General features: G+C 38.3%; 1 protein-coding gene across 2 annotated transcripts; it reads left to right on the top strand.

Annotated features, from left to right (window-relative positions):
* Window positions 1-1,266: 1,266 nt before the first annotated feature.
* nipblb (NIPBL cohesin loading factor b) lies at window positions 1,267-26,639 on the top strand. 2 transcript variants are annotated; one of them, XM_043229305.1, is made up of 47 exons: window positions 1,267-1,567; window positions 5,275-5,418; window positions 5,928-6,093; window positions 6,209-6,339; window positions 6,856-6,964; window positions 7,124-7,275; window positions 7,575-7,723; window positions 7,857-7,938; window positions 8,915-9,454; window positions 9,650-11,323; window positions 11,486-11,608; window positions 12,537-12,725; window positions 12,825-12,896; window positions 12,972-13,061; window positions 13,180-13,280; window positions 13,378-13,464; window positions 13,547-13,778; window positions 14,526-14,677; window positions 14,937-15,017; window positions 15,097-15,197; window positions 15,274-15,403; window positions 15,808-15,890; window positions 16,395-16,527; window positions 16,604-16,747; window positions 16,828-16,914; window positions 17,014-17,228; window positions 17,344-17,446; window positions 17,526-17,624; window positions 17,705-17,851; window positions 18,399-18,533; window positions 18,793-18,891; window positions 18,996-19,049; window positions 19,374-19,482; window positions 19,566-19,702; window positions 19,800-19,940; window positions 20,030-20,123; window positions 20,212-20,366; window positions 21,039-21,129; window positions 21,224-21,397; window positions 21,510-21,700; window positions 21,778-21,885; window positions 22,805-23,005; window positions 23,173-23,317; window positions 23,968-24,298; window positions 24,389-24,563; window positions 25,259-25,435; window positions 25,527-26,639. In XM_043229305.1, exons 2-47 carry the CDS (start codon window positions 5,355-5,357, stop codon window positions 25,887-25,889), a joined length of 8,316 nt encoding a protein of 2,771 aa, XP_043085240.1. In that variant the 5' UTR covers window positions 1,267-1,567; window positions 5,275-5,354; the 3' UTR covers window positions 25,890-26,639. The 2 variants fall into 2 exon arrangements, with proteins under 2 accessions (XP_043085240.1, XP_043085239.1); XM_043229304.1 differs by having other exon boundaries at window positions 23,173-23,320; window positions 23,971-24,298.
* Window positions 26,640-26,644: the final 5 nt, after the last annotated feature.

The following is a 26,644-nucleotide window of genomic DNA, read 5'->3' as shown; positions in this document are numbered from 1 at the left end:
CGCATATTAGAAGTCCAATATAAATGCATGTCGTGATTGTCTTGGCCTATTTATGTGCATTAGGCCTACCTTTTTTGTAGATTTGCTTTTCTATAACTGTTTTACTATCTACATTTTGCCACAAAGCATGTAAATGTTATTTAGTTGCAAGCTCCATATTGCTCCATTCGTTAAGACTTTGGGGTGTGTTACAAAAGGTGTTCAATGCATCGTTTTTCCAAGTGCAGATGTTAATGGAAAAACGGTATAAACGTAAAGGTAAAGGTATACGTCCATATATTATTACAGAAGTCATATTTATTGGTGTAAGAACAGTGACAACTAATAATTCTAATATGTCTAACATAATATTCATTTTAGTGTTGTACCGTGAGAGGGCGCAGGAGAGCTTGCATCCAGATGCGTATACTAGTGGACTAAATACAGTAGAACAAAAACACATTGGTTCAGAACAAGGAAAATATTCGTGTAATATCAACGTTAATAATAACAAACAAAAACATTCTTCATTTAATCAATTATTTTAGGTCAACTTTTTTTTGCCCAAATTTAAGACACCACAGTTTGATTTTTTACTAATAGATATCACCATGCATTCCCAGTTGGATAACTGCAGCACGTTAATAAATTACATTTTTATATATATAAAAAAAGACATTTTACAAGTTTTCTGTAAGACATAAATATGCAAATTACGCATTATCTGAATAAAATGCATTCATTTGCATCTTTATCAGAATCTGAAATGCAAACACATTTTAATCATAAAATCAAATAAAATGTTCATATAAATTAGTAGACTGATATATGATATCTGCGCATATATATGGAGATGTCTGGCTCAATGCATGATTTTTTTTAAACGTCCTTTATTATATCGAAATCGAAATCTACAGACGCAAACAATTTGAATGCAATAAATTAAACACTTTAATCTGTATATTGGATGTTTCCTTTAGGCTGGTCTGTTTGTTATGAAAGCAAAAACACCACAGACCCCCAAAACTGACAAGCGAGTTCAAAAACAACGGTTTTGCTGTAGCTTCTTGCCTCGAATGAAAAAAGTGCATTTTCCTAATAACCCCTCGCGTTATTCACACACGTTTAATGCATACTGGAAAGCGAACGCGTGAACGAAGACAGAGGGGAGAAGAAAACAGAGCGGAGGATGATAGAGGAGAGGATGGGAAGCGGCGGATGGAAGAAGGAGGGAAGGGGAGGAGAGCAGGCAGCGGAAGTCGGCGGGTCGCTGCTGGTTGGTTCGGCGCCGGTGGAGGGAGTCATTCCTGCAGCAGTGCTTCCGGTCGGCATTTTGTTCTGCGAGAGAGAGAGAGAGTCTGTGTGGATTCTTTTATGAGAGCCCAGGAGCCTTTCGGCACCGAATCCTTTTCTGCCATCGTCCGGAGTAAAGTGCGAGCTTCCGCGGGCGCCTACGAGAGGAATGACCGCCTCCAGTCCGTCTTCATGTTCGCAGTGAGAGGAAGCGGTGCGACCCGGATTATTGTTGTGAGAGGGACACAGCGAGCCCGAACCCCTCCACCTTCACCTTTCAACAACAGAGCCTCAGGTAAATGCGCCCGGCCCGTTTCGCTGGTTCCACTGGAAGCACGGCAGCCCGTTCTCGGGGCGGGACTGCTTCGGACTTTCCGAAAGGTTATCGGTGTTGTGCAGCCCTCGCTCCGCGTTAGCATACGCGTTAGCTCGGTGCGGGCCCGCAGGCGAATCCGCGGTTCGGATGGTTCGCGAACGAAAGGCCAAAACGGGCCGTTTAAACGGACTCGAGCGGTCCGGGGGGGTTCGTCTGGAGATGCAGGTGTGCAGCTGAACCTAAAGCCCGGAGATAAGAGTCATGCAGGCCTGCAGCTCCGCAGACCAGAGTAAACAATACTGTCCTCTCAGAGTAAACCTCATTCACCTTCCATCAGAGTAAACAATGCTGTGCTTGTAGAGTGAAATCGTTTCCAGCATCTGTCAGAGTACACAAAATCATATCAGAACAATCCACATTAACTGGAAATCATAATAAACAATACTCTCGTTTTTCGAGCAGAACTTAATAGGCATTAGAGTATAAACAATAATACTTTTAAGCAGTCCTCATTAGCCGTTTGTAAGAATCAACAAAAACTTTCCTCTTATTGAGCATCCTGATATCATAACCGTCTAGATCAGATCGTAAACCTGATTAACTATTCATAAGAATAAACAATACCCCCTTCTTAAAGCTGGACTTACTAGAGATGAGAATAGTTTTATTAATGAGCTCCACAATGTCTAATTAGAGCAAACCTTAGAGAATCTGTCAAAATACAGAGCACACAATACACACTTGTATTGAATAATGCTGGCATCTAAAAAAAACATAACTGTTATTCATAGGATTTTACCTGCAGCTCTAAATTTTCACGTACCAAGCTGAATATGAATTTAGTTTGTATGCTTGTTTACTGTTAGTTTTCTCTGAGGTTTAAGCATATATGAAATGACTGAAGTCATATCGAGATTAGTAATATTATTCAAATCTTGTAATATGTTTATAATGCTCATGTGCTTCTAAAGAACAGAATAAAATGATCAGTCTTGTATAAACAAACTTTCCTTATCGTTATACAAAATACATTTATTTTGGATATTTTACAACAAAATTTTGAGCCTTTATTGATTGTACAAATGCCGTTTGCGTTTGAAAGAGTTGTTATGACTGCTAAGATTGACTGATTGAATGAATGAATGAAATGCTGCTAGGATTCGGTTAGCTTTAGCAGCTGATATCCAAACCCCGCACAAATCAAACACCAAACGTTATATTTAAAGTTCGGTGTGTGTTGACAAGATCCTGGCTTCATAACAGTAGATTCTGAGAAGGGATTACTGTCGAAATCGCTTGCGTTTATGAAAGGCTGTCAGATTTGTAGGTTTAAATTGCTGTGGAGTTTTATGGGAGCAGCTGGTGCTGCGGTAACATTGAGCTGTGTCTGTAAACTGGGAATGAGATTTTACATACTTATGTATTTACCTTTTAATAAATTAGCAGACACGATCAAGTTTGTCCTAAGATGAACTTTAAAAGACTTGCCAGTTGACCATAATTTGATGCTTTTGCTTGATATTTGTTCCTGTTGTAGCAATTTTCCTGGTTTTCTTTCAATATTGCACTATTCTCTGGCCAGTAAATAAGATGCCACGATGAGTCACCCAAACTAGATAAATAGATATTGAAATAGAGAGAGAGAGCACTTGTCAGGATCCGTTTGGTTGGGAGTAATAATCAAGTTTGAGCTATACTGGTTTATATGTAGTCCATGTGGATAAAAGCTCTTTCTTACCCATGCATAACTATTTGTGTTGCACAATGTATATTCATTTTTGATATGTTATTTAATTAGCCTAAATATTATGCTAATGTACCCATCACTGCATCCAGCCTGAACCACCTGTAGAATTATTGGATTATTCTGCAAGTTCTTAGTGGTACTGTTTATATAAAATTGTACTTGTTCCCGAACGCTAAAGGTTTGGTCAAAAACTGAACTAGAAGTGTGTGTTCTCCAAATCAATCTCTAAATATAAATAATAATGGTTTTTGTTATTGTGCATAATAATAACAACAATAATTATAATTGTTTATTACGTGATTCTAATATTACTATTAAAAATATATGTAATGTTAATAATGTAAAAAATTTGTTTTACTAAATTATATTAATCGATCATCGTCATTAATATTGTTAATTATTGTAATTATCATCATTCTGATAATAATAATATTAAATAGGATATTTGCAATGTTTGTCTAAAACGTTGTTTCTATTGATAATAACAATATTAACAATAATAAATTAGCCCTGAATATTGTTTTTTAATCATTTAAAAAATTTAAATAAATAACGGTTAAAAAAAAACAAAACAATATTGGTCTGTGTCTTTTTTGTTACATAGGCCACTACCATTAAAAGAAAATGCAATTCATCTCATGTAATTTTTTCCTTTTAGCTGTGTTTTCTGTGCGTTTCCTCCATTGCACTGCTTCCAGTTGCTCTCGTAGCAGTAAAATGCAGGGCATCCACAGGCAGCTGCTCGTCTTTTATGTTCTGGAATTGATGTTGGAGTCTCACTGAGACTCTGGTGGTTTGCTGGAGGAAACGATTGGCTCTTGAGCAGCCGAATACAGCTGAAGCCAAACTCTAGGTTTTTCCAAATTTGTTGCAACCGTCTGGGGAAGACCTTCCTGTTTCAACAGGACCGTGTCTCCTGCAGCCTGTCCCACTGCCTGATGGGAAACCCTCCTAGAGGAGTGCAGGCAGTTTTAGAAGCATAGGGGGAGGGGCAACTACAAAATAAAGCCCATTTGATGAGCAGATGCGCGTGTAGTTTTGGCCTTGCTTGGTGCCTCTTTTGTTCTGTTCATAATGCATATGGTAAGTTTAAGATGAACGTTTTTGTTTTTATGTATATAGCTCCATGGCTTCATTTTTTTTCTTTTATAGGTGGCTACCTTCTTTGGTGTTTCTATGTTTTACATTCCAGATTTCCAGATGTCAGTGCTAGCAGTCAGTATCATGTTTATTAAAACACTAGTTATTTTAAATCTAGTGCTCATGTTATAAAGAAAAATGTGGTGATATAGAGGCAAAACCAGTTATATAAAAATACATATGCTACTATTTGAAAAATGGGTTGCTAAATTTTTTCTTAAATGTTTTTAAAAGCAGGATTATGTACACAAAGGCTGCCCATATATGATTACTAACAGTAATATTATTAAATAATATTACAGTATAAAAATATTACAGTTGTAATATTTTTTAAATGTCATTAATTATTGGGATGGCAAAGCTGAATTTTCAACATAATTACTCCAGTCTTCAGGGTCACATAATCCTTACAAAATCGTTCTAATAGGCTGGTGTGCTTCTCAAGAAACATTTCTTATCATCAATGTTGAAAAGATTTGTATTGCTTAATGTTCTTGTGGAAACCCTTTTCAGGATTTTTTTTGATAATTAGACATTTTAAAAGGACCGCATTTAAAATCTAAATATTTTGTACAATTGCCACATTTGTTTAAACTAATGCATCCTTTTTGAATAAAAGTTGGCTATAGATTTTTTTTAACTGATAGTATACAAAATAAAAATTATAAATATATAAATAAAAATAAATAAATATCCCTAAAAGTATTTTAATTGCAATTGTTTCCATATGTCAGAAAAGAAATTCTTCTAATACTGAACCTGATGATGATGTCTTCATGTCGTCTTCTTTCTCTTGCAGCGAAAGATGTAAAGGTGGATCAGTGAGCAGCGACACTGAGCGACCTGTGCATCCACGCGAGCCCCCTGCCCTTCTTCAGCATGAATGGGGATATGCCTCATGTTCCTATCACCACTCTCGCTGGGATCGCAAGCCTCACTGACCGTAAGTTGTACAAACGCTCGCTACCTTAAATTATAAATTTACATGGTATGTCTTGAAGACATATGCAAAAATGTAACGTAAATAATTGTAATATTTATCATGGTCAGGTACTAGTTTTCAGTTCATCATTTAACTTGAACACAGTCCACATAAGAGGGAGACCACCAATATAGGATACTGTGTCTTATTGTCAAACACGGTGAAACACATTTATCGAAAGTACTATTGATTTCTCTTGGTGTTAAAATTACTTGGTGTACCTTCAAAATCGTTATAAATATTCATTCAGGCTGTATATACTGAAGAATGCCCTCTTGTGATTGGCTATTGAAGATGTTGATTAAATGTATGTGCATACGTTTTAAATCGATAGGCCTTGGACTTGATTTGTACAGGCAATCATTTTTTTTGTGACTGGATCGAAATGGGAAGTCCCCTTGAAATGAGTGAAATATTTCATGCCTCCTGTTGTGATGAGGAATAACTCATTTTTTGTGTTTATTTCTCAGTGTTAAATCAGCTGCCTCTCCCTTCCCCTCTACCTGCCACCACCACTAAGAGCCTGCTATATAATGGGAGGATCGCCGAGGAGGTCAGCTGTCTGCTGTCCCGGCGGGATGACACTCTCGTGTCCCAGCTCGCCCACAGCCTCAACCAGGTGTCCACCGAGCACATGTGAGTATCTCATCTCGGCCTCCTTTCTTCGGTGCACTTTCACCAAATGTGGTTTTTTTAGACGATATGGGAAATATCAGTGCATCTCATTCAGTCTTTGTGGTTTTACATGCAGAGAGCTGAAGGACAACTTGGGCAGTGATGACCCGGAAGGAGATGTGCCTCTACTGCTACAGACGGTGCTGTCCAGGAACCCCAATGTCTTCAGGGAGAAAAGTTCGCCCACCCGATACGGGGTTCAGGGCCGTAAGGAGAAACTGCAGAAATAAAGCTGTTTAGTCTGGGCATGCTTTTATTCTGTGATCTCTGTTTAAGCTCCCTGAATTAGAAATCCCATTTTTTATAGCTTCCAGACTCTAGTTAGTGTTAATTAGTGGTAGCTTTAATTATAATTTTTAGATGTATGAAATCCAAATGCCGTTCAAACTGCCAGTTGTACTGCTAAATATTTTTTCGGAAAATTATAAAGTCTAAAACAACATTATTTAAAATTGCTGAAAAAAAAAAATTCAATTAAGCAAAACTCAAAATAAACTTTTGAACAGTGGTGTGAATTTGCAAATATTGTAAGTGTTCAGCATTTTTGAAATTTGTGACACATTGCACAATGTTATTTTATTGCTGAGTTAAACCAATCTATGTAGTTGGAGTTCTAGTCAGACAGCAAGGCAAATATGAGTTGAAATTGGCACATTATTTGCCACACAAAGTCAGCATTTTAAATCATAATTTGTTGACAGTCTTTTTTTTTTTGCTTTGAAGGTTTAATGCAACAGCCAATGATACCACCGTACAAGATGCCTCAGAATTCAATGCATGGAAGTCCGGCGTCAAACTACCAGCAAACCACTATAACTCCGAGCCCTCCCAGGTACTGTTCCAGTTTCCTTTTTATTTGGGTTAGATAGGTAAGTGGCAAACAGCATATCATTTGAAAGGCATATAGTGTGATTAAAGTAATTAATATATGCAGAAAAACCTGGTTTCATTTCCAGTCTTTATATTGACTGTTTCTTCTCTCATTCGACAGCCGATATGTTCAACCTCAGGCGGGTTCTGGTACCAGGTACATGCCCCAGCAGAATAGCCCAGTGCCCAGTCCGTATGCGCCACAGAGCCCTGCAGGCTACATGCAGTACAGCCACCCACCCAGCTACCCTCAGCACCAACAGATCCAGCAAGGTGAGTTCCTGCTCTCCCCTTTGAAGAGAACCTCAAGAGGATTGTCACCATTTTCAGTATCTGTAGTCTTAAAACACCTCAAGGCTCAGGGAAAAGTGGTTTTAATAAGGTTGGTTCTTAGTGAATCTTTTTTTCCCTGTCCCTTGCTGAATGATATGACTGAAAACCATTTCTTGCTGTTGAAATCAAAAACTGAAATGTGCATTTAATTTTTAATGCATATACCAGTTATATTCTTGTGTACAATTTAACATTGCAGATTATTCACAATTAAAAAAAAAAATGTGTGTATGTTGCAGTATCTGTATCCAGTCCGATAGTTCCTGGTGGCATGAGGAACATCCATGACAACAAGGTCTCATGTCAAGTTTCGGGTAACTCCAATCATAATGCGAGGCATTGCTCCAACGATGAGTACATCAGCATCGTCCAGAGACTTGGAAATGATGTGAGTGCTTGCCAACAAAAGTTTTTATAAGTCAATATATATTTCTGCCTCCAGATTATTTTTCCTAATTTGATTGTGTCTAGTCTGTATTAACAGCACATTTTTCAAACCATGTTTCTCTGTGTTTTCACAGGAGAGTGACCCCGCTATGAGGAACGCCTCTTTTCCTGTACGCTCTGTCTGCTCCCCTGCTGGAAGTGAAGGAACTCCAAAAGGTACATCAAACCTTTTTTGCACATATACCATTTTTAGGTAGGATGTGCTTTTAAGCCCCCATTTCACCTCTTCACCTCCTAAAATTGGACTTTTGGTACATAAAAGTACCACAGTCTTTACTGCTGACAGGTGTGTACTACTGTTAGTTTGAGAAAATACCAGATTCACTGTCTAATTTGTGTTATTGTCACTTTGCACATGCACCCTTTACACATATGCTTGTACCTCTCTGTATAGTCTGCGTGTGCTTGTTGTTCTACCAAGGAAATACATTCAGATGCAAGCAGCTATGAGATACTCTCCTCATATTAAAGGAACACGTCACTATTTTTAAAAATTGGCAATTTCCAGCTTCCCTGGTTTTAAACAATTGAGTTTTACTGTTTTTGAATCCATTCAGCTGATCTTAGGGTCTGGCGATAACATTTCAGTTGTATCTTAGCATAGATCATTTAATCTGATTAAGTCATTAGCATCTCACTCAAAAATGACCAAAGAGATACATTTTTTTCCTAATTAAAAGTTGACCATTCTTTAGGTACATGGAGTACTAAGACTACGCAGCTCCTGAAAAAAGTACCCAGCCTTTACCTTTTTCATTTGAGAAAATTATCTTAGCATACATTTATTTACATCGCATATGTAAGCTAATATTTGAAAAACTCCCATTGTGAATGAATTCATGAAAAATAAATGACTATCTGGTTAACTTTTGGAGATGAAGGTTAGGTTAATTTTTAATACAATGTGACAATATTTTTTAATCCTATTTTGTTTGCTTTTTGCGTCTTATAAAGTGATTGGACCCACAAGGTCAGGCTTAACATATGGATATGGAGGGTAACATGGATCTGCAAAGATGCTAAAATTAAACCAACTAACAAACAAGTTAATTCCAGAAGATCATAATATGTTGCCATGTTGCTGATTCAAACAGAAGTATGATTTTTTTTTACTTTGTTGGTTGCATTTCAGTTGGATCTCGGCCGCCCTTGATTCTTCAGTCTCCTCCACCCTACACCTCCCCAAGAGATGCTGCTCCTGACCTCCTGTTAGACTCTCCCGAACGAAAAAAGAAGCAGAAAAAGTTAATGAAAGATGAGGGGAGTAAAGGTGCCATGTACGACATTGTCAGCTCACCCACTAAAGACTCCACAAAGCTAACAATAAAGTTGTCTCGAGTGAAGTCTTCCGAGACTGAGCAGTCAGCTGAGCCATTGTCGGCTGTAGAGCATGGCTCAGATGCTGAGAATGAACTATCGTGCAATAGCTTACCATACCACAGGAACCCCCAGGAACGGCTCTCCGCAGGACAGTGTCTTTCGGGTGAACAGTCGGCTTACCAGCAGGTTCCTGTACTACAGAACACTGGGGCACTTGCAGCCAAGCAGCCCGGGGTAGTTAGTGGAACCCCCTACGATGAAGCAGAGCTGGATGCTCTTGCTGAGATTGAGAGGATCGAGAGGGAATCCGCTATAGAACGAGAACGCTGCTCCAAGGAAGTTCAAGATAAAGGTTGTGTTTATTTTCTAGTTGTCCCTTGGCGTTCATGCTTTTTTTAATTGTCTAAATGCTTTAATTTGTCCAGGCACCCATTTTCAATCAACTGCACAGTTACACCTTATCTGAGAGCAAACTCCTCATATTTGTTGATGAAAATGTTAATGTGTTGAATACTGCTTCTTACCTGTTTGACTCTTAACTTTGCAGATAAACCTCTGAAGAAGAGAAAGCAGGATTCGTACCCTCAGGAACCAGGAGCTGCAGGCACCGCAGGGGCTTCTGGGACACCTGGTGTAGGTGGCGGATGCAGTGCTGGGAACAAACTGGTACCTCAAGAAGCTTGTGCTGCTAGTAATGGAGCCAGTCGGCCGGCCTTGATGGTCAGTATAGACCTACAGCAGGCAGGCAGGGTGGAAGGGCCAGTGGACTCCTGTCCTGTGCCTGCAGCAGAGGCCCAGCGCTGGCCAGAAGATGGCTCTGAATCCACCGGGGTCTTGCGGCTTAAATCAAAGACAGATGTAGAGGTGCAAAGGACTGTAGATGGTCGTCCAGAAGTCATCAAGCAACGGGTGGAAACTACGCCACAAAAAACGGTTTCAGATGGACGACCAGAGACTCCCAAACACAAGCATGAGAACCGCCGCGAGATCTCCAACAAAGTCAGTTCGGAGAAGAAATCTGATACCTCCAAGCACAGACATGATGGTAAACCGGACAAAGTAAGACCTGAGGGAAAAGGTCATGAAACTCCCAGAAAACAGGAAGGACGGTCAGATTTGACTCGAGAGAGCAAAGAGGAGAGGCAAAAAGATCGGGAAAATGAAGGCTCTAAAGTCCGACGACCAGACACATCTAAGTCCAACCGCGTAGAACTCAACAGGGACGTAGATCGGGACCAGGAACGGGAAAAAGAAGGGGAAAATCAGGGTAAGGAGCGAGAGAAAGATCGAGACAAGGTGCGGGACAAGGAGCAGGAGAAGGATCGGGACAAGCTGCGGGAAAAAGATCGGGACAAGATGAGGGAGAAAGATAGGGACAAGGTGCGAGAAAAAGATCGGGATAAAGAGCGGGAGAAAGATCGGGACAAGGAGCGCGTAAAAAATCGGGACAAGGAGCGGGTAAAAGATCGGGACAAGGAGCGGGAGAAAGATCGGGACAGGGAGAGGGTAAAAGATCGGGACAGGGAACGAGAAAAAGATCAGGACAAGGAACGGGAGAAAGATCGGGACAAGGAGCGGGTAAAGGATCGGGACAGGGAACGAGAAAAAGATCGGGACAGGGAGCGAGAAAAAGATCGGGACAGGGAACGGGAAAAAGATCAGGACAAAGAACGGGAGAGGGTACGGGACAGGGATCGAGACCAAGAAAAGAAACGCCACACAGAATCAACAGAGGCCCGGGACAAGCGGTCTCCTGAGCAGCGTTCCCGTCCTGACAGTCCTCGGGTGAAGCAGGAACCTCGTAGTGGAGCAGAGTCCCGAATAAAACCTGAACGGTCAGTCCACAAAACTCCCAACAACAAAGACGAGAAGCGGAGTGGAGACAAAAACCGGCTCGATGGACACAAACCTCTGTCCTCGGACAGTAAAGCAGCAGAATTTCCCAACTACCTACTGGGGGGCAAATCGAGTGCATTAAAGAACTTTGTCATTCCCAAATTGAAACGGGACAAAGATGGTAACGTGATGCAGGAAATGCGGCTAGAGCTGTTTTCTGAGCCACTTGTCAAATTAGAAAAACTGGACCTGGTGGAGGACCTCAATAAGGGTGCCAAACCTGTTGTTGTTCTGAAGAAACTTTCCATTGATGAGGTCCAGAAATTGATCAGTAATTCACGCAGCAAGTCAAGCAAGAGCAGGTTGTCTTATGGAAAATTTGGAGGTATGTCCCCTGTTTTCCTCACTATTGCGTTTTTTTGTTTGTTTGTTTGTTTTTTTCGTTTTACACAGATTTGACAGACTGTCTTAAGAGTTTGTGTAGCCCTCTCTGTAGGGGGCTTCAATGATTCAGTGTTAACGGAATTTTTTCATCATGTGCTGGCAGAGATGGATTCCCGTATGCCACTGTGTGAGAGGGTGAAAGTAAATAAACGAAGACGCAGCTCCACTAATGAGAAGCCCAAGTATGCTGAAGTCAGCTCAGATGATGAAGGTAGCGCTGTAGAATGTAAGTAAATATACTTAATCTAATTTGTTTTCACACTTAATGTGCCTGCTTGATCTGAATCAGGATTCATTATTAATCTTATTTCAAAAAAGGAATATTTTACGGATTATCTGGTATCAAATACTAATGCAATATGAATCCGGTGATGAGAGCATGCTTATATATGATGGTGGCACTGTGCAGAAGAAGGACTAGGTATAAAGAAATCAAACGTGAAACGTATTAAAAACAGTGTGTACAGGGAAGCGATTAAAGGTGTTAACGTTTCTCAAAAACAAGACAGGTGTGAATATACCCTTAATAAATTATTATTTTTTTGTTACAAACCTGTAAGACCTTTGTTTGTTTTGGGAACACTAACAACAGATAATTTTGAGTGAATCTGAGAGCTCTCCGCTCCTCTATAGACAGCAAAGATCCTAACACGATCAAGGATTAGAAACGTAGCAAGAACATTGTTGAAGTAATCCATGTGGCATCAATGGTTCAGCTGTAATTTTAGGAAGCTACAAGAACAAAATTAATGACTTCACTCAGCAATTCACAAACGAAAGCAATTTATCTCCTCCGCATCACCCTATAACACCATTTTGGAGATGATCACATATGTAAACAACACATGCAATGTATGCATGCTGATACGTTGTTTACCCAAGATCTGAATGTAAACAATGTATCTGTGTACATATGTTGCATATGCTGTTTACGTATGTGATACTCTCCATAATGGCACTATAGGTTATTTTTGTCTACACAAAATCTATTCTTGTAACTTGAAACACTGAAATCTTAATTTGTCCCGAAGATGAATGAGGGTGACATGAGAATGAGCGATTAATGACAGAATTTATATTTTTACGTGAAATATCCCTTTAAGTCCAGATTCAACCTGATTATGAGGAATAATTAAACTGTTCCTGGCTTTTAGTGCCTGCAAAGCGTTCGAAAAAGGACAGAGACAAAGCATGGGAATATGAAGAAAAGGACCGGAGGGGTTCTGGAGATCATCGACGAAGTGGAGGTCACCACGACAGCCGGAGAAGTTCAGGCAGTCGATACAAAGAACGCAGTCCCGTGGACTCGGATGAAGATTCACCTCCACCCACCCTGAGTGATCGTAAGTGACCAGTTAAAAACATTATCATTTATGATGGCAGTTGTGTTTCTCAAATGAGTCGAAGGGTGGAAATCGAATAACTGTGACCTTCAACAACAGTCGCCAGAAAGTTGAAGAAGAAGGAAAAACAGAAAAAGAGGAAAGCCTACGAGCCCAAACTGACAGAAGATGGTAGGTTTTCAGTTTGTGTCCAGCATTGAGTGATTGAGTGCTGGGATCTTTAGTAATCCAAGTTGTGCTTCACAGAAATGATGGACTCCTCCACGTTCAAGAGATTTTCCAACAGTGTCGACAACATTCTTGAAAACCTTGAAGATGTGGACTTGACATCGTTAGGTAAATGTGCAAATATGCAGAAATTATTGCATTTGACATTGACTGTTCAAATTATTTCAGATTCTGCTGTACTGGAATGCTTCTGCAAGTTTGACACTAATTGATTTAATGAATACAGATGATGACGAGATTCCTCAGGAGCTGCTCCTCGGAAAACACCAGCTGTCGGAGTTAAGCAGTGAATCAGCCAAAATAAAGGCTATGAGCATCATGCATAAGGTGGGTACACCTCTGTCAACAGAAGAGACTGGGGCAAGGCTCAAAAGACAGACACATCAATACCTGATCTTTTATTGCTGACTGATTTTATTTTCAGATTCCTACTGATAAGATGGTGAAGGTCCAGAGTATTCTGGAAAAAAATATTCAGGATGGCGCGAAGCTCTCCACCCTTATGAATCATGTAAGAATCATTGTAGTTTTTATTGGCAGAATGGCTTTGCTGTTGACTCACGCTGACAGGTTCCCTGTCCTTGTGATTTCAGGACAACGACAGGGACGACGAGGAGCGTTTGTGGCGTGACCTCATCATGGAACGTGTCACCAAATCTGCTGATGCTTGTCTGACGGCTCTTAACATCATGACCTCAGCACGGATGCTGAAGGCCGTTTACATTGAGGATGTTATCGAGAGGGTCGTGCAATACACCAAGTTTCATCTACAGAACACACTGTACCCGCAGTACGACCCTGTCTACAGGGTGGACCCTCATGGCGGTCAGTTTTGGAAATTAAAACATATAGTGTCCTAACCTATAAGATCCTTCCCCTTCCATTATGACTTCCTAAAATTTTATCCTTGCCAGGTAGGGCCACAAAGTGACAAAGCTTCATTATCCTAGTGAAAAATAAATATACTAAAATGTATTCGATATACTAAAATATACTTAGAGTATACTTCAGGTACACTTTAAATATAATTTTAAGGCCAAGATTATTTAAAGATCACAAAATACTTTTTATAATTATAATTTTATTTGTTTTAAATCAGATATGTCAGTAAATATGTGAATAGGTTTAAAATATATTTAGAATGAAATGTATTTTAAATATATTACAAATGTATTACTTTTTTGTGAATGTGTGGTTTTTGTTTTTTTCCCCAAAAAAATTCAAATTTTTTTCTTCCACACGTATGCAGATTTCTTTATTTTCTGACCTGACTCGCATGAATTGTCTACATTTTCAAATACATTAAAATATATATGTGTTTCAATTTTAATGTTATCATATAAAATTATTATTTCTTAATTTATTTCTATAATTACAATTAATAAATACTTTTATACGTTTATTTATCAAAAAATGGCATTACTGCAAAAGTAATGTATTTTTTATTTAATTTTTGTAATTTAAATAATAAAGTTTGAATCGTAGTACTATTGTTATTGTTACAGTTGTTGCATCACATACCTGGTCATCACAACAATTGTCCAAATGATGTCTCTTCTTGCTCCGTTTCAGGTGGAACCCTAAGCTCAAAAGCCAAGCGAGCAAAGTGCTCAACGCACAAGCAGAGAGTTACCATCATGCTCTACAACAAAGTTTGTGACATTATCAGTAACCTATCTGAACTCTTGGAGATTCAGCTGTTGACAGACACAACCATCCTTCAGGTGAGAGTCTGACACCTGGCTGCTGCTGCATCTGAATACAGTTTTCTTGTTCTTTGCTGGAACCTCAGCCCTAACAGATTTGAAAAAAAATGTTGCTTTTGAGGTGGAGCTAGTTATTGCATTTAGGCAAAATATTATGAAGGCGAACATTTTGTGCACCAGTAAACTTTTTTTTTTCTTGCATTTCATACTTTAATTGGCAAAATTAAAAAATCTCTTCTGCTTCTCTCTCTGTCTCTCTCTCTCTCTCTCTCTACAGGTCTCGTCTCTAGGTATCACTCCATTCTTTGTTGAGAATGTGAGTGAGCTGCAGCTTTGTGCCATTAAACTAGTGACGGCTGTAAGTATCGGTGCAGTTCAGCTTTCTTTACGCTATGCTGTGCTATCTGCGTCTAACATTGTTCTTATGCATGTTCCAGGTGTTTTCTAGATATGAAAAGCACAGGCAGCTGATCCTGGAGGAGATCTTCACCTCTCTCGCCAGACTCCCAACCAGCAAAAGAAACTTGAGAAATTTCAGGTAAAGGCTGCACTCTGGTCTACCAGCCATTAAAGGCGCAACGTGAGAATGTGTATTGACTATAATCTGTGTTCAGACTGAACAGCAGTGATGTGGACGGAGAGCCCATGTACATTCAGATGGTGACAGCGCTAGTTCTGCAGCTCATTCAGTGTGTGGTCCATCTGCCTTCTGATAGGGACTCTGATGATGATAATGACAGAAAGGTAAGAGTTAAGGAACTGAAGTTAATTGAAGTGGCATTTCAGAGAATGCATTCTATACTATTGTTCAAAAAGAAAAAAAACAAAACATGAGGTCTTTTTAGATTTTTTTTATGTCCTTAAGTGATATATTTTCACCAAGGCTGCATTTATATGGTCAGAATATAGTAAAACAGGAATATTGTGCTCAAGTAAAGTTTCTCATCATTGTTGTAAAGTGTTTGTGATGCTTAATATTTTTGTGGGAACATGATGCATGCATATTCAAGATTCTTTGGATTAATTAGAAAGTTACGCTAGGTGAATACAAATCTAATCTGTAAAATAAAAAGTGCTATTTGTAATATTATTCTTTTGGTATGCCTTTTTAGGCTTATTTTATAAAGTTATTGCATTTTTGTTTGCAGGTTGATAAAGATGTATTAATCACAAACTCATATGAGACTGCAATGAGGACAGCACAAAACTTCCTCTCCGTTTTCCTCAAGAAGTAAGAAAAGCCTCTGACATTATTCCAACCCACACATTTCAACCCATTTCAGTTGGGGAAAAAAACATATTGAAACATATTTCATGTTTTATGTTCTTCTGGGATCAGTAAAATCATGTCTTTGTCTACATACTGTAGTATGTAAGTTAAGCGTGTACACTCTTAGGAAACACCTGTTTTATCTGACACTTTTCAAAAGGACTTAACCATGCCATCTAAGGATAAACAACACCTGCATCTCTAAATTATTGTTGTAGTTTTACTTAGGCTATCTGTTTTTGTTCTTTGTCTGAATGTTTGAATTTAATTTAATTTATTTTATTTAAAAAAAAATTTTGAGGGATGGCGTCTGACAGGAATGATGCTGAATAATATTACTGTAAAGGGTTGAGCAACGGATGCTCTGTATACACACTTGTAGATAGCTGCTACTTTATTCTTTTTCAAGAAAAATCTTGCAATTCATGGAAATTAATTTATGTATGTTTTTTGTTTAAATTTCAGGTGTGGTAGTAAGCAAGGTGAGGATGACTACAGGCCACTGTTTGAGAACTTTGTTCAGGATCTATTGTCCACAGTGAATAAACCTGATTGGCCAGCTGCAGAGCTGCTGCTGAGCCTTCTGGGAAGGCTGCTGGTGAGTTTCAGATTGATATTTCACAGGTAGAATGAGTAGCGTTAAACTCACACAATGCGCTGGTTTCGCTTGGTAGGTTCACCAGTTCAGTAATAAGCAGACAGAGATGGCTTTGAGAGTGGCCTCTTTGGATTATCTGGGCACAGTGGCTGCTCGTCTTCGCAAAGATGCTGTCACCAGCAAAATGGACCAGCGTTCAATCAACCGCATCCTCGGAGAGGTAAACTGCAGAGTCCGCCCCATCGCAAGTGCGAATACCTCACTGCTAGAAGCAGACTCATGCCAGTTTGTGTTTTACAGAACTCAGGTGGTGACGAGATTCAGCAGCTGCAGAAGGCCCTGCTGGATTACCTGGATGAGAACGTAGAGACTGACCCATCACTACTGGTGAGAAAATATTAATGTGGTAAAACAAACAAACAAAAAAGCCCAGGAAATCAGAAAATTTTAATGTTGTTGTTGTTGTGATATCTTTGTTTCCAAAAGTTTGCACGGAAGTTCTACATCGCGCAGTGGTTCAGAGACACCAGCACTGAGACGGAAAAAGCCATGAAATCGCAGAGGGATGATGATTCATCTGATGGGCCGCACCATGCAAGGGACATCGAGTCCACTAGTGAGATCTTGCAGAAAGCCGAAGCACGCAAGAAGTTCCTCCGGTCTGTTATCAAGACCTCGACAATGAAATTCAGCTCACTGAGGTACTAACAGCAGCAATTTTTTTTACTTTCTTAAAGGGGTAATTTACCTCAAAAATAAAAATTTTTTTGATATGTTAGGTAGCTTTTCTGACACCTGTTATGTATTTTCTCACAGAGTGAATTCAGATACTGTCGACTATGAGGACTCGTGTCTTATTGTGCGATATCTGGCCTCCATGAGGCCGTTTGCACAGAGCTTTGATATTTATCTCACACAGGTTAGAGGTCATTTCATCTCTCAGCAGTATTTCTTTGTATTTGCAAATTGGTATTACATCTCCCCATTTGTGTGTGTAGATTTTGAGAGTTCTCGGTGAAAGTGCCATCGCAGTGAGAACTAAAGCGATGAAATGTCTTTCTGAAGTGGTTGCGGTGGATCCCAGTATTCTGGCACGGGTCAGTGCAGTTTCCAAAAAAGACCTAAGCTTTTAATGTGTTTGCATATTTAAAAATTTTTATTTGCTTTTTCGGTTTAGTCGGACATGCAGCGAGGAGTTCATGGCCGACTGATGGATAATTCCACTAGTGTGAGAGAAGCTGCGGTAGAGCTGCTGGGGCGCTTCGTACTGAGTCGACCACAGCTAACTGAACAGTATTATGATATGCTGATCGAGCGCATCCTGGTTTGTGCTTTTCTTTCCATACGTATTTGTCAGTGTTGCAGATATATTTTTTGCATTATAACTGCAAAAAAAATTCTCTTAACAGATTTTCCTAATAGCTTGTTTGACATATCCAGTAGCAGTCAGCATTTTCTGTTCTTGTGTAATAAAATTATGAATTAATCAGTATTTCTTGTTTATTTTTCCTATTATGCAAGTCATAATTTTGTACATTAAAACAACAACAAAATTGTAACAATGGTTGCCAAATTGTTACTTTTTGTTACTTTTTTTCCCTTTTCAAGTGTGAACAACCATGTGCAGATCAGTATTACATGTCCACCAAATAATGAATTTGGTAAATTAAAAAAAAAAAACCCTAGTTTAATGCAAGACTTCTTTGCTTTAAAAGTTGATTATTCCATTTGGGTTTATGCAAGGATAATAATTGGCCATCTATCAAACGTATTGTAAATTTAACATGCTTTTTATGTCCAGTTAGCACTGAAAACTGATTGCTTTAAATGCATCACGTAGACTGATTTGAGCTGGCAAATGTTTTCTGTAGGACACAGGCATTAGTGTGAGGAAGAGAGTTATTAAAATCCTGCGGGACATCTGTCTGGAGCAGCCCACCTTTAACAAGATCACAGAGATGTGTGTAAAGATGATCAGGAGGGTCAATGATGAAGAAGGCATCAAGGTTAGTTGTGTTTTACTCTTCAAATCTGTAATCCACCTACTTATGATTTATGTATGTGTTTTGTTTTCTGTGTTTACTAAAGTACTATAATGAAACAAGATATTTAAGTTGATTTAAGCTAGTTGTCCAATTTAAAAAAAGAGAACTTATTTAAGGGGACTAAATAAATTTCTAAGCATTCAAAATGTTTAATTTATATATATTTTTTTTATTGTGACGTCATGTTTTAACCAGTTTATTTTTGCCATCTTTTATTTAGAAATTGGTAAATGAGACCTTTCAGAAGCTCTGGTTCACCCCAACACCTAATCACGATAAAGAGGCCATGACTCGCAAGATTCTCAACATCACAGATGTGGTAAGGATCTGCAGAGTGGGCTAAAATCTGACCCTCAGGACATGTACTTTAATACACGGTTAAGGTCACATTATGTCTCTCTGACGTTAATCATTGTCTCTCAGGTCGCTGCATGCAGGGATTCCGGTTACGACTGGTTCGAGCAGCTCCTTCAGAATGTAAGTTGCTCATCTATGGTTCAGGGCCAATTTAGTTGTTTTTTTGGGGGGTTTTTTCCCTAAGCTTAGTAGTAGTGCATTTAAGGGTTCTCTGAGATCTGGGATGGTAACTACTAGTGGGGTAGTTGGTTGTAAATTTGGAAGATGAAATTAGAAGAGCAACATATACATTCGATTCCATTCTGTTGTTATTTAGTAGGAAAGTTGTACATTCTGCCTTGCTCAGTTGAACTGAACAAAGCAATCGCCCCAGAGGAAGTGTGAACTGGAATAAATGAACTTTTTCAGGTAACCTAACCGTTGATTTAATCTGTGTTATCACAGCTCCTAAAGTCGGAAGAGGATGCTTCGTACAAACCGGCCAGGAAGGCTTGTGCTCAGCTGGTGGACAGTCTCGTGGATCATATTCTGAAATACGAGGAGTCTCTCGCTGGTATGAGCTGTATTAAATTATGAAGCATAGGATTTACCTTAATTGAACTTTTGGTGAGTTATTTATTTATTTTTCTGTTGCAGACTGTGAAAATAAAGGGTTGACATCCAATCGTCTAGTCGCATGTATCACCACGCTGTACCTGTTCAGCAAGATCCGCCCCCAGCTGATGGTGAAGCATGCCATGACTATGCAGCCGTACCTGACCACAAAGTGTAACGTGAGTATGCTTTCTGGGAATGTTGCAATAAATGGTGTTGTGCTGCCATCTAGAGACCAGAGAGTGAAGGTGCTTTTTTTTTTTTTTGTCACTGTAGACTCAGAGTGATTTTATGGTGATCTGTAATGTGGCTAAAATCCTGGAGCTCGTTGTTCCTTTGATGGACCATCCGAGTGAAAACTTCCTCACAACCATCGAAGAAGACCTGATGAAGCTCATCATCAAATACGGCATGACGGTCAGTTGGAGAGCGAGTATCAGCAGCTCTGCCGTCCAGGAGTTTGTACGTGAAAAGCTTCATGGTGCCATCTGCCTTGTTTCCCGCAGGTTGTGCAGCACTGTGTGAGTTGTCTCGGTGCGGTTGTCAATAAGGTCACTCATAACTACAAGTTTGTGTGGTCTTGTTTCAACCGATACTATGGTGAGTAGTACATTTCAACAATGCCTTTTTCAGGAGTCTTTTGCTCTTCTATGATGCTGAGAGTGTTTTATTTTTCTTTCATGTGAAGGAGCACTAAACAAGCTGAAGCTGCAGCATCAGGAAGACCCGAACAGCACTGTACTGGTCTCTAATAAACCTGCTCTGCTGCGTTCACTCTTCACTGTGGGTGCCCTCTGCCGACACTTTGACTTTGACCAAGAGGAGTTCAAAGGCAGTAATAAGGTAAAATCCTGATAATTTCTTGATTTTATAAGTCTTGAATTTAAGGAAATGTATGCAATTATAACAAGATAATAGACTTGTCGCATTCATATATAATAGAATTTCCTTTTAGATCACTGAAGGTTTTTGTAATTGTGTTAGTCTTCACAAATTTTGTTGTTAAATATTTTTTTCATTTTGCTCTATTAAATAACAGGTTTTTATAAATTAGCACAATCAAAATTGTTTACTTAATGAATAAATTGAAATGTATTAGAATTACAGTTATAGTATTAATTATACATTTATTGCATGTTTATGTATAATTAGTCCTATATCTAATTAAAACATCTTTAATTTTATATATATATATATATATATATATATATATATATATATATATATATATATATATATATATATATATATATATATAAAACACACACAGAATGTTTGTGAATTTTTAAAAAATGTGGCTCTAAAGACAAATCTCAATAATGAGAAATGTTTGTACAAAAAATAATAATCCGGACACATTATGAGAATGAGAGTTTTGAGGAAAATATACTTGTCATTGTCGTGAAATGTCATTTAAGCATCATGTCATAATATGAAATGATCTTAATGGCCTGCAAATGTTTTTTTGTTATGCACTTTTTTACACGTCTGATTCACGATGGTCTTCTCTTTCAGGTGGTCATAAAGGACAAAGTGCTGGAACTGCTGCTGTATTTCACTAAAAATGAGGATGAGGAGGTCCAGACCAAGGCCATCATTGGTCTAGGTGAATACTTGCTCTCCATAATCACTACATTTCTTGTTTTTTTTTTTCTTTTCACGTTACTCAATGTAAACAAAACCATGATCTGGTTTTCCAGGCTTCCTGTTCATCCAGCACCCAGGGCTAATGTTTGCTTCAGATGTGAAAAACCTGTACAACTGCCTCCTGGCTGACAGGAAAACGTCAGTGAATCTGAAGATTCAGGTGCTAAAGAACCTGCAGACATACCTGCAGGAGGAAGACTCGCGCATGCAGGAAGCCGACAGGGAGTGTGAGTGTCATTTATAAAGGATGTTCTTGTCTGCGTTCAATGCATCTGTCACTTTTAAGCAGCTAGCCAGTCAGCTATTTTTATTCTCATTCTTTGCCTTTGGTCTTTTCAGGGAAGAAGATGTCTAAGCAGGAGGACCTGAAAGAGATGGGTGACATCTCATCTGGAATGAGCAGTTCTATCATGCAGCTCTACCTCAAGCAGGTGCTGGAGAGCTTTTTCCACACGCAATCCAGTGTAAGGCACTTTGCCCTCAATGTCATCGCCCTGACGCTCAGCCAAGGCCTCATTCATCCCGTACAGGTACGTGTCCTCTGCACAAACTCTCCTGAAACTGGACTGAGAGAGCCTTTGGTTTAACTTGTTTCCTCCTTCATCAGTGCGTTCCGTATCTTATCGCAATGGGAACCGACTTGGAACCCACAATGAGGAATAAAGCTGATCAACAGCTGGTGGAGATTGATAAGAAATACACAGGATTCATTCACGTAAGTGGATTTGAACAACTCCCATGCATTTGTCATGTCATAAATTTTAATATTAGGTGCATTAGGCTAAAACCATAAAAAAGTTAATAAAATATATATATATATATATATATATATATATATATATATATATATATATATATATATATATATATTATTTTTTTTTTTTATTGAAATCCCTTTTTCAAACCCAAATTGTTATAAGAACAATAATAATAAAAATGAAAACTAATAATTGTTACACCATCATATAGCTGCTGCTAACAAGTTAACAGCTGATTTAAAAAATAAAAGCTATTTAGCCAAAGCTATTTATTTAGTTTTAATTGAACTTAAATTATTAAAATAACTTAAATTATTAAAATAACTAAGACCTAAAGGAAAATTAATACAAATTGTATATACGCATAAAAACCCCCCAGAACAAAACATGTTAAGAACTTGCCTGGTTTAATAAGGATTAAATAAATATATAATCACATATCAGAGTGATAAACTATAAAACAGCTGAAATTGAAATGAAAACTGAATATAGATAATGTTTACAGAAATGTAGAAATAATTAAATGGTGAAAAATAATAATAATGGTAACACTTTACAGTAAGGTGTCATTTACAGTTAAAGTATTAGCTAACATGAACAAACGATGAACAATGCATGCCCATTTATTCATCTTTAATGTTCATAAAAATAAACTTAATTATTGTTGTTTCATGCTAGTTCACAGTGCATTGACTATTAACAAATGTTTTTCAGATTTTAATAATGCATTGTTAAATGCTGAAATTATTAATTAACTAATGTAGGTAACTTATGTTAATAAACCTTATTGTAAAGTGTTACCAGATTAATGCCAAATTAATATTAATATGTCAATTAATACAAAAATAACCCCGGCCATATATGCCATCCAAACAGATGAAGGCTGTGGCAGGGATGAAGATGTCCTATCAGGTGCAGCAAGCCATTGTGGATTCAAAAGACACAATAGTCAGGGGTTTCCGTCAGGATGAGACAAACACGGCTCTTTGCTCTCACCTCTACACCATGGTGCGCGGAAACAGACAACACCGCAGGGCTTTCCTCATCTCGCTTCTCAACCTGTTTGATGACAACGCGGTCAGTGTTGTTTTTTTTTAAATAAAGTTTTGCATTAAATGTCACTGTCGATTTCTATATTTTGTGTTCTCTTCTGTAGATCTAGTTTATGCTTTTCTGTATCTGTCAGCATTTTGAGTGCCCTGTGATTCTTAAATAATGCAGTTTTATTTTTTTCCCCCACGCAGAAGTCAGACGTGAACATGCTGCTGTATGTCGCAGACAATCTTGCCTGCTTCCCATATCAGAGTCAGGAAGAGCCGCTGTTCATCATGCACCATGTAGACATCACACTATCAGTGTCCGGCAGCAACCTGCTGCAGTCCTTCAAAGAGTGTGTGCTTTTTTTTTCTTTTTTAACTGTATTCAGTTTCTATCCTTTTACTGTAACTTCTGTTATATAAGACCCTGGACCTGGTCTTGAGTGACTGGGGGTTTATTTGTAGCAATAGCCAAAAATACATTGTATGGGTCAAAATGTTTGATTTCCTTTATGCCAAAATCATTGGGATATTAAGTAAAGATCACGTTCCATAAAGATGATGTTTTATAAATTTACTATTGTAGATATATCAGCACTTTACTTTAGTTTAGTAATATGCATTGCTAAGGACTTCATTTGGACAGCTTTAAAGGTGATTTTCTCAATATTTAGATTTTTTTTTACGCCCAGACTCCATATTTTCAAATAGTTGTATCTCAGCCAAATATTGTCCTATCCTAAAAAAAATATAAATGGAAAGCTTTTTTATGTATCTTTTTAAAAAAAACACTGGTTTTGTGGTACAGGGTCACTTATATTATAGAATATAAGATTTTTTTTGTACTTTTCATTTTCTTGTTAAAATAAGTATATCTTGTTTTGTTTATTTGTTTTTTGGATGCACCACTCTTTTTTTCCAATGTTTTTTTTTTTTTTTTTTTTTTTTTCCGAGAGCTGACATGAATGTTGACTGTTTTCTAACAATACTGCCTTGTGTCACAGTCTTTGCTCAAAGAGCCAAGACCACGGGAAAAGAAGAAAAAAAGAGGGAAAAAATATGGCTCCGAGGAAGAAGATGAGAGTAGCAGAGGAAGCAGCAGTGACAGTGATAGCAGCGATGATGTCATCCGTCGGCCGAAGAAACCCAGACGATCCGCTGCGGTGAACTCTGACTCAGATTCAGACCTCGACTTGGAGGACGTGGACAAGGTCATGCTGCGTCTGCCTGACAACCCTGAGCCCTTATTGGATTTTGCCAATGCCTCTCAGGGCATCTTGCTGCTCCTGATGCTCAAGCAGCACCTTAAGAACCTCTACGGCTTCTCTGACAGGTGAGCTGTACCTGCGCGTCTGACAGACCGTATGTAATGTGTAAATGGTCACTGGCTCTATAACAAAGGCATCTTGGTCTCTTCCTGCAGTAAAATTCAGAAGTACTCACCCACGGAATCTGCAAAGGTTTATGATAAGGCTGTAAACAGGAAGGGCAATGTGCATTTCAACCCACGGCAGACACTGGACTACCTGACGAACAACCTGTCCAATTCAGATCTTACTTACGATGTCAAGAGGAGAGTCGTCAGACAGTATTTAGATGTAAACATTCAGATTTTCTTTTTTATTTGCTTTGATTCATAATAAAGGATATATGGAAAGAAAAGAAACACACACACATATATTATTATTTTATGTTTATTTGCTCTAAATAACTTGAAAATTGCTTAAAGCTGTAATTATTTCTTCGGTTTTTCAAATTATTTTGTTTTTTTTCAAGGCAAATAATGTTTTTTTTTTTTTTTTAATATAATAGTTAAGTTTGTCCCTTTTTTTAAACATTGTTAGTTAAGACAAGGTAGAGTGATTTAATTATTTATTATATGCAAACTGAGCTAAATATATTAATTAAACTAATGCTTGAATAAAATATATTTCTTTAATTTTTTTAAATAAAAAAAAATAAACAGAAGATATAAAAGTTCAACATATGAATTAATATTAATATATGATATATTAATATATGCTATATATAATACTATATATAATTAATAACGCTGTATAAATAATACTAAAATAACAAAGACATTTTGAGATATGAGGAATAAAAATCTTAAATATTTCAAGATAATTATTGACACACATGACTCTTTGAATCGTCTTGAATTGATTTATTAAAATGTAATTTATTTTTTTTTATATATATATAGATTTACTGAAATGAATTAAACTGATTTTTTTTCTGGTTTTTTATATATATTTTATTGTTTTTTTTATTATTACGTTTTATTGCACAGTTTAAGGTACTAATGGAGCACTTGGACCCAGATGAGGAGGATGAGGAAGGGGACGCTTCAGCCAGTATCCACGCTCGAAATAAAGCCATCACTGCTCTACTAGGAGGCTCCAGCCCCAAGAATAATGCTGCTGACTCGTACGACGACGACAGTGATGCAGACGAAAAGGCTCCTGGGGTAAGAGAGACCCGCTGATGATGTTTTCATTCGATTCTCGGCGTCCAACGTTACCGTCACTTTAAAACGCCATGTTTTTGTTCCCTTCTAGTCGTCACGGAAATCCAGAAGAGGTGGAGAATCCGAGGCATCAGGTCACATGAACGAAACGGTAGAAGCCATGGACGTCATCGCTATCTGCTGCCCTAAGTACAAGGACCGGCCACAGATAGCGCGTGTTATTCAGAAGACAAGCACAGGCTACAGCGTTCGCTGGATGGCCGGATCGTACTCCGGCACCTGGGCAGAGGCCAAGAAACGCGACGGACGAAAACTGGTGCCTTGGGTGGACACTATAAAGGAGTCTGACATTATTTACAAGAAAATTGCCTTGACAAGCGCGCACAAACTGTCCAACAAAGTAGTGCAGACTTTACGTTCACTGTACGCAGCCAAGGAAGGAACTTCCAGCTAATTAAATCTGTAATAACTCTGGAACTGTTACACCCAACAGACTCTCAGCAGCCAAACTTCATCAGGATTTAACGTTTTGTAAACTTAAGTCGGAGAGAGAAAAAGAGTACTACAGACTTCACAGGTTTTAAGATCCAAGGCAGGAACTGGTCGGATTAAGGAACGACGATTTTAAAAGTGTGGTCTGTTTGGAAATGTAGATGTGATTCCTGTACATCTTTTAAGTTAAACGGAAAAGAAAGAAACGGAGCTCCTTCGCTGTTGTGCAGCAACTTGGTTGTTTGAATTCCCCCCCCCCCCTCCACTGTATCATAGTTTAACACAAAACAGAAACAAAAAATGTTTATATCTCTGACGAAAAAAAATCTGTTTAAAGAAATAAACCTAAAGTGAATGTTGGAAATTAGTCTGTTGATGTTCTTAATAAAGTGACCTTGGAGTTTAACCTAGCACCGGATGGATTTCTTTAGCTTAGCTCAGTTTCCAGGGAAATAAACTTTTAAACATCTCCTCTGCTTTATGTTCTACTTCTTTTGTGCTGTAAAATGGAGTCTCCTGGACATAATTTATTCAGTTGAAAGCAGAGCATGCAGTATCTGTCGCCTACATGGAAGGGAGGGTTTTTTTGTAAATGTAGATTTTTGATGTATTGGGTCAGGGTTTGGGTCTCTACACCCCACAGCGGGACGAGGGAACCCCAGCATGTGTGGAGGAGCAAATACTGCAATAAATTTTTTACTTCTCTTTGTTACTTGT

The sequence above is a fragment of the Puntigrus tetrazona genome, unplaced genomic scaffold (assembly GCF_018831695.1).
Source record: "Puntigrus tetrazona isolate hp1 unplaced genomic scaffold, ASM1883169v1 S000000002, whole genome shotgun sequence".
Classification (NCBI taxonomy): domain Eukaryota; kingdom Metazoa; phylum Chordata; class Actinopteri; order Cypriniformes; family Cyprinidae; genus Puntigrus; species Puntigrus tetrazona.
This window is presented reverse-complemented; position numbering and strand designations above follow the sequence as displayed.